Below are 8,423 nucleotides of genomic sequence, written 5' to 3'. Positions count from 1 at the left end.
GAGCGCGTCCGCAGGCCCCCGCGCACGGCCGCGGCGCCAGCACCCGCGACAATCGGCGTTCCGCCGCGGGCCTTACCGGGTCGCCAGAACTTCACGGGTCCCAAGGGCGCAGCCATGCTGGGGTGAAAGGTCATCAGGAAGGCCCCACCCCGCCGCCGCACGCCACTCCCGCAGAGGACAGGGGGGCGTGGCTCGCGGGGGGGCCCCCCGGGCGAATCGAAAGCCGTGGAGGCCACGCCCCCTGCCGGCACCGCCCCCTCGAGGCCACGTGATCGTCTCTGGTCGCTGGTCCCGCCCCTCGGCTCACGTGACCGGCCCGCCATGTTGGAGCGTTTGCTCAGTGGGATGCTGGCTGGTAGCTGCTGCCTCTGATTTACTAATTCTTTTCATCTCGTTATTTTCAAACTGAAAGGTAATAATACTGCTACTCCGTGGGCCCGAGATTACCGCGAGTTTTAGGAGCTTACTTTGTGCCCTGATACTGCAGTTTGTGTCCAAGGTAGGGGTGAGGTGGATTGCAAATAAGCCCTAGAGAAAAGTAGTGTTTACTGTTATCAATCAGTGAGTCATAAAATAGCACAGGTCCTGCACGGTAAAACCCCAAAGAGAGGCGAGGAGGGGATTACGGTTGAAAGAAGAGACTAGAAGTTGGTTAGGCCAGAGCGCTGTCCCATGTTTCCTCCAAGTGATATGCCTATTTAAAAAGTAGATTCTAGTCTCCCAACTCCAATTCCAAGATCGAGCCTTTTAAAATGCTCTTCCTGACTTCCTCGAGCCACAAGTTTGGGACTCGGGACCTGGACACTGTCTCTGAGATTTTTTTTGGGTCCGGTCGTGGGGCCTGAACTCTGGGCCTGGGTGCTGTCCCTCAGATCTTCAGCTCAAGGCTAGCGCTCTACCACGTGAGCCACAGCGCCACTTCCGGCTTTTTTCTTTTTGCTTATGTGGTGCTGAGGAATCGAACCCAGGGCCTCATGCATGCAAGGCAAGCACTCTACCACTGAGGCACCTTCCCAGCCCCAGGGAGTACCTTTCTTATCAAGCATTGTTGCCTCCTCCTTTGTTTCCCCTTCCCATCTCTTCCCATCTCCCAATACACCAGAACTTCTTAAGGACAAGGAAAACATGTCACATTCACGTTCATTGCCACATGCCCTTAGTGCCTTTTCAAATATGTGTGTATAAATGTTATATATATATAATCACAGCATTTTCCCCTATTAAAATACTATCAAAATAACCTACATGTTGAGTGTAGAATTGTTATAAACTAGGAATGCACTCAATCTTCTCTCTCTTTCTGATTATTTTCAGCAAATGACCTAAAAAGATTTTTTTGAGAGGCCTCAAACTCTAGACCCTTCTGCTTCAGCCTCCCAAGTGCAGTATTCCAGGTGTACACAACTATACCTAGCAAACTGTGTGTGTGTGCACAAATGCATGCACACACACGCCTGCATGCCCACAGTTAACCGGGGCTTGTACCTAGGATCTTGCACTCTTACTAAGCTTTTTCATTGAAGGGTGACCAGCCCTCTTATCACTTGAGCCATACCTCCAATTCCATGATAACTTCTTTTTTCCCCCATTTCCTGGAGTTCATTTCAATAACTATGATATATTCTTAAGGTAGCATCATGTGTTAAGGTACATTTTGCCACTTCTAAATGATGACCATGTCAACTTCCAGCTGCCAACATTGTCTTGTGGGTATGTCCAGTTACAACCATCCATGAATCCATGTGCTAGAGCTGTTAGCTTTCCAGAAAATGCTACACCCTTAGGTAGGCTCCAGGAAGCAGGATTAGACAGCTGCCTCCAAAATGAAAAGCCCATCTTTTGCAGAACTCTACCAGAATTTTCCATAGAATCTTAAGTGCAACTTCTGCAACTGTTGTAAACATGTCTGGTTCTCTGACTTGCACACCAGTGATGGCGTTCACATTGTATGAGCATAAGGAAAAGTGCTTGCTTAGCTTTGAGGATGTGACTAGCATTAAGGAGAGATCCCCTGGGAAGACACTCAACAGCTCGAGGAATCTGCACTGTGTTAGCATAAGGTGTGAGTGTGAGTTGGAGGCCTTCTTGCGTCCATGAGGTGCATTCTGGATATTGTCTCAAAACTGGGACATTTCTCAGAATGACATAGAGACTTGTAGGAATGAGCAAATGCGAAATCTGCTAGTCAAATAGGGCACCTATCTAGGTGTGGAGCACCTGTGAAACTGACATCTGGAACTACTCTGTGTAAGGAACATGCTTACAGAATACTGAATACATTCCTCTTACATTATAGCTTCTATCAAGTTCAGGGTCTGAGTTCACCCCAGAAAATGTCACTTTATTACCAGGATAAATTACCAGAATGCTCCACAGTATCACTTTACTAAGATTTCTATAAGAAATTCTTGTATTTGCCTACTACCAGGAACAATTATTCACCCTGTACCTGGACTTAATTCACTATGGGAACACTGAATGATGCAACTAACAGGTTTCTTGCTATCTCAGCTACCATCAAGTTTAAAGTTACACGCAGACCTACATGAAGTGTGTGTGTGTATGATACAACATGCACTTTTGGCTTCATGCCTGACTCCTTTCTGCATCTCTACCCTTGAATTTCATTCATGTAACTTAGTTTCAGTCTTGTAACTTAGTGTTTGTAATTTGTTACCCTAATTAAGTCCTTTTTGTTATTTTAAGTCCCAAAAGAGATTGTCCCCAGCCCCACTGCCTGTGGAGGTGGGGTAACCAGCTCATCAGTTCATTCCTTGTTTTATAAAAGAAATGTCAACCCTGTAGTATAACCAGGTCAATTTTGAATCTGTGTGACTCTCTAACACAAAACAAACTTTGTGAGGAAAATAAAAACAAAACTGAATTTGCACAATGAATATTTATTTTATATTGACAAGAACTTAGCAAAGTTGTTTAGTGTCATAGTGGTATTGCAGTAGTTTTTAAAAAGTTGTCCTTTAGAGAGTGGCAGAGTACTTGCCTAGTATTTGTGAGGCTCTGGATTTGATCCCCAGCATCAGAAGGGGGAAAAAAAACAAAGTAGAGATAAATGCTGAAATACTTATAGCCAAGTCTGATATCAGCTGGATGAAGAAATAGTTTTCTCCTGGGGAGGGGTGACAAACATTTTTAAAGTATAGTCTCTTTCATGTGCCCTCCTCTCCCCTGGGATGAGAGCCAGTAATCAACATGAGGAGTACGGGGGCAGCGCCTTGCACGTGCTAAGCAGCCACTGTACCACTGAGCTACACATCCAGGTGTCCCTGGGCACCCCAGCACACTCTGGTGCAGGTGGTGCTCAGATCTCACTTTGAGGGAACTAAGCTATGGTGACACTTTCCAGAATTCAGTTCCAGAAAAGCTTTGCTCATTTTAAGATGAGACCACTATTTTCTTGGGATTCCATGTAACTTCTGGTTTGGGGTTTTGTGTTTTTTTTTTTTTGCCGGTTGTAGGTCCTGAACTCTGGGCCTGGGCGCTGTCCCTCAGCAATTCAGCTCAAGGCTAGCGCTCTACCACTTGAGCCACAGCGCCACTTCCAGCTTTTCCTGCTTATGCGGTGCTGAGGAATCTAACCCAGGGCCTCATGCATGCAAGGCAAGCACTCTACCACTGAGCCACCTTCCCAGCCCCATCTAATTCTTATTTCTAATTGTTGACAACACGTTCAACACTGGTGCAGCAGCATTCTACACAGCAGGCAGTATCTTCCCTATTATAGAGCTCTTCTGCTCTAGCCAGCCAGAACAAGGAAGCCATAAGTTAACCTCTCTCTTGTCTGTCCATGTGAACAATGGTTTTAAGTCCTGCTCCCTCAAAGGGGTTAGTGTGGTCAGGTATGTGCATGACAGGCTCAGTATTTGCCCCATTGAGAAGCCCTGAGTCATCTTACTTTTTACATGTAATCCTATTGACAGTTCCATAGAAACAAGGGTGAAATTTTCATATGGAATTAAATTGCATGGTCACACAAATTAATGCTCTGTGCCTCCATTTGTACCTGAGGCTAAGGTTCCACTTTCTGTCACCACTACACTGCTGCTAGTCAAGGAAAATGCTTCAAAGCCTCCCTACTCCATATAGAGAAGCAGTCACCTCACAGAGTCCTAAACTTGGAATCGGGAAATTTATGTTCTTGTGTCATCAAATTTCACATAATCAGCCATAGGACCTTGACTGTGCTATTTATTCTGAGCCTCAGCTCCATCTAAAAATTGGATAACATGCCGGGTATGCTGGAGGCTCATGTCTGTAATCCTAGCATCAGACAAATCCTCAAATCTGTGAGATTCTTATCTCCAATTATCCAGCAAAAGAACGAAGTGGAGGCATGGCTCATGTAATAGAACACCAGCCTTGAACAAAAAAGCCACGTAAAGAGCATGAGGAGCTACGTTCAAGCCCCAATACTGACACCCACAAAAAAAAAAATAGTAACAGCTGTCTAGCCTACAAAGCTGTCTATTACATTATCGTGAGAGCTTAAGATTGCACACAGAAAGAGGCCTAAGACTGCAAATCGCTTCAGATAACAATGAGTTTACCTGAGGCTTAGCCCATATTATTTGTAGGCACATAAGAGTTGGTTACAGGCAAATACAGATCAGTTTCCACACATCTGCTTCACTAACCCAGCATATAACCTGACCAGAGCTGGGAGTCCTACAACATGCATGAAAATCTGCAGGAGTACTCTGGAACCTGGTGCAGCAGCATTCTACACAGCAGGCAGTACCTTCCCTATTTATTTATTTATTTATTTATTTTTGGGGGGAGGGTGGATCTGATCATGAGGCCTGGGTGCTGTCCCTCAGCTCTTCAGCTCAAGGCTAGCGCTCTACCACTCAAGCCACGGTGCCACTTCCGGCTTTTTTCTTTTTGCTTATGTGGTGCTGAGGAGTTGATCAAGGCTTCATGCATGCAAGGCAAGCACTCTCCCACTGAGCCACCTTCCCAGCCCCAGTACCTTCCCTATTATACAGCTCTTCTGCTCTAGCCTGCCAGAACAAGAAAGCCACAAGTTAACTCTCTTTGTCTGTCCATGTGAATAAAACAAAAATAAGATTCCACAACTATACTGATCCTGATTAGCAGGATGTAGAAACCAGTTACATTGCTTGCCAGTGGACTAGGAATTTGGGATAATTGTCAGTGTCCTCTCTTGCCCCTGCTCTGGGACGGGAGATTGCTAAACTACAGCCAATAAACCCATCTGATGAAAGGAGGCCCATGGGGCCACTAGACTTTATGCTGAGCAGGCATCCAGGGTTCCTTTGGCAGAGAGGCAGAAAACCCATGTCCTCCCTGAAATAGCTCAGGTTTTTCTTTGAAAACACAAAAGCAAGAGCATATTGGAGGCCCACTACCACGGCAAAGTGCCCACTCAAACAGAATGACATCAATCTTCACTATGCTATGGATGGCAGAACCCCAACTTTGATGTAGTGGAGTTTGATCTCAGGACCTCATGCTTGCAAGACAGGCGCTCTACCACTTGAGTCACATCTCCAGTCCATCAAGTAACTTAAGTGGCACCTTTTCCCTTTTACAATCTGGACCATTCATTTCTTTCCCACTTGATTGCACAGACACGTATGAGTGCTTTTTTTTTTTTTTTTTACATATTCCTAAAGATAAAAGACAAAAATGTCAGGGAAAAAAAAGTGCTCAAGCAGTCAACACTTAATGCTAAGAATATACATCTAAGAGACAAACCACAGCAAAACTTTCCTAAACAGAACTTTGATCCTAAAAACAGTAGTGACTGAAACTTCTAAGGCAGAAGAGTATACACACAAAGAAAAACATGGAACATTTCCTTTGCAATGATTTAACCTTAAAACACCTACATATTTTTTTAAATAATAACATTTTTAAATGTGCAAAAAAAAAAAAAACCCATACCCATAGTGTTTAAGCCATAATACCAATCTTTGGTTTCTATGATACAAAAAGAAAAGCATGTAACGTGCAGAATAAAATTGAATTCAAGTCACTTGTGGTGACTCACAGCCAGGCAGCAGTTGGAATCCTGCGATGGCTTTCAAAGCAGGAAGGTAAGGTACTGCCTACTGCTTGTACTTGGACCCAGAATCATTGATGGGTAGAAAAGAGAGGGACATCTCTAATAGCAACTAAATTCACTGAGGCTCGGGTGTAACTTCCGGGGCTAAAGCTAAGGTAGTTTTCAGTAAAGATCGTTCTCCTGGAGAGCATGGTCAGCATGTGGTTGAGGCGAGACCTGATGCCGGTCAGGTGATGCTGTCGCTCTTGATTCAAGTTTCTCAGCGAGTCCCTCAGGCACAGATCCAGGTGCGGGGTGCCCAGGTAATTGGGGTACCCAGGATTGTGGAGGTCGGTGGCTCTCAGAGAAGCGTGGGAGCCAATGGAGCTGGCCACAGAGCCTTGGGAAGACAGAGAGGAGGATGACTTCAAACTAGACGACCTGGACACAGACATCTTTGACACAGGTGACCCATCTTTGGACTGGGGTCCCTGGGGAGGGAGGCTGCTGTCCTCAGCATCTGTCTGTGTGGTGGCTTCCCTGGACCACAGCACAGTCTGGGAGCTCACAGCCCTGGTGGCCACCTCAGTCTGGGTCCCCACAGAGGCGGTGCTGGAGCTGGTCTGTGTCCCCACCTCGCTCACGCTCACCGCAGCCAGCTCCTCTCCTGGTTCTGTTTGAGTGGCAATATGGACCCCCTGGCTGCTGTCCAGGTCATCCTGGTGGCTTTGCAGGTAGTCATCCTCGCTGATGGTGGAGGCCTCCGAGTCCTGCCGCTGAGCATCCTCCCCAGCCCCCGTAGTCCCGGGGCCCAGAGGTGTCTTCTTGGGCGTGCTGGACAATTTGTCCAGGCGCATACGCAGCAAGTTGCCCAGCGTGAGCGTCTTGGACAACGGTTTCCGGTCTGCCAGGTGGTAAAACCCGCCATGGAACCGGAAGTTAGACAGCAGTTTGGAATTGATAGGCTTTGACTGGGCATAAAGGATCCGGAACTCCAGATCAAAGTGTTCAACCACTTGGCCAGACAGAATTACCAAGTTACTGCTATTTAATTTGCCATCCGTCCATGTAAAACTGAAAAATTGAAAACAGACAACAAAAGCTGGTAAGGATAAGGACTTTCAGTTTACTGACAGTCTTAATAATGAAGCTCATATTCTGCTATTTAATATTCACAACGTTGGTGGTAACATACAGACCAATTCAGTGTGACATCAACACACCTTAACAGAAGTATAGAACGTGTGTGTGTGTGTGTGTGTGTGTGTGTGTGTGTGTGTGTAAATGAAAAGGTCAGACCAACTGTTTAATCAACAGGCAAAAGCCACATGATCCTCAGTCTTAGAGTTTTAAAAATGAGAAGGGGACTTTCAAGTATTTAGGCAGTGCTATGTTCTCTTTTAGAGATGAACCCACTAACAGTACCACAATAGGGAGCTATTCATAGGTCATAGATTAGGCCCGTATCTGACACCATGTTCGTCCCTATGGTTTCCATTTCTGCAGAAGGAGATGATTTGTTACCCTAACACTGAACACACTAAGAGCTGATTACTGCCCCTGTGCCCCTGCCTGTCCAGCATCTCTATCTCTGTTAACAGGAGAAAGCTTTATGTGCCCATCTAAGTTCAACAGGGGTGGACATACTGCCCAGGTTGCCCAGTGAATTCATCTCCTTAGATTCAGGGATTATTATTCCTGGGTGGGCATAAGGCCCCATGATGGCCTAATAAGTTCCCAGAAATTCACACCAGTACTGTTGTGAAGAGAATCTCACTTTGGAAACAGCTACTACAAGGTGTATATGTAAGCCAGGGTCTCTGCCATCAAAGGGAAAGAGCCAGCCGAAGAGTAAAGTTCAGCCAGAGAAAAGCAGAATCGAGACAGAGTCAAGCCCTTGGTCAAAAGAGGCTGACAACCAAATGTACTCTCCCACACTTCCCTATTCTGTGTTTGTCAGTATCACCCTGCCAGGGTGCACTGTAGTCACTACACTAATAACAGATATTTTCCTACCTTAAGTAGAATGCTTTAATGAGAGATCCTGAAACATACTTTCAGCTCTGTCTTTTACAACCAAGAACCCTGACTAATACAGATGCTACTTATGAACTATCTTCAAAGCTTGAAAAAGGATTTTCTTTTTTTCCTTTTCTTTTTTTTTGTTTGCAGTTTGGGGGCTGGAATTCAGGGCCTAGGCACTGTCCCTGAGCAATTTTGTTCAAGGTTAGCACTCTACCACTTTGAGCCACCGCTCCCCTTCCAGTTTTTGAGTGGTTAATTGGAGATAAGATTCTCATGGGGGGGCTGGGAAGGTGGCTCAGTGGTAGAGCGCTTGCCTTGCATGCCAGAGGCCCTGGGTTCGATTCCTCAGCACCACATAAGCAAAAAGAAAAAA

The 8,423-nt window shown here is 45.8% G+C and overlaps 2 protein-coding genes across 2 annotated transcripts in view; both read right to left on the bottom strand.

Annotated features, from left to right (window-relative positions):
* Dhx35 (DEAH (Asp-Glu-Ala-His) box polypeptide 35) overlaps positions 1–190 on the bottom strand; it is a 54,018-nt gene extending 53,828 nt beyond the window's left edge. Inside the window, exon 1 of the mRNA XM_013011104.1 lies at positions 77–190. Within this exon, the coding sequence (XP_012866558.1) occupies positions 77–134 (58 nt within the window). The 5' untranslated portion in view covers positions 135–190. The remainder of the gene's footprint in view (positions 1–76) is intronic.
* A 5,513-nt stretch (positions 191–5,703) lies between these two features.
* The window catches only part of Fam83d (family with sequence similarity 83, member D), a 21,283-nt gene continuing 18,563 nt past the window's right edge, over positions 5,704–8,423 (bottom strand). Inside the window, exon 4 of the mRNA XM_013010707.1 lies at positions 5,704–7,099. Coding sequence (XP_012866161.1) covers positions 6,115–7,099 — 985 coding nt within the window. The 3' untranslated portion in view covers positions 5,704–6,114. The remainder of the gene's footprint in view (positions 7,100–8,423) is intronic.

Source organism: Dipodomys ordii, unplaced genomic scaffold (assembly GCF_000151885.1).
Source record: "Dipodomys ordii isolate 6190 unplaced genomic scaffold, Dord_2.0 Scaffold13, whole genome shotgun sequence".
Classification (NCBI taxonomy): domain Eukaryota; kingdom Metazoa; phylum Chordata; class Mammalia; order Rodentia; family Heteromyidae; genus Dipodomys; species Dipodomys ordii.
Note: the sequence above shows the minus strand (reverse complement) of the source record. Positions and strands in the feature narration are given on the sequence as shown.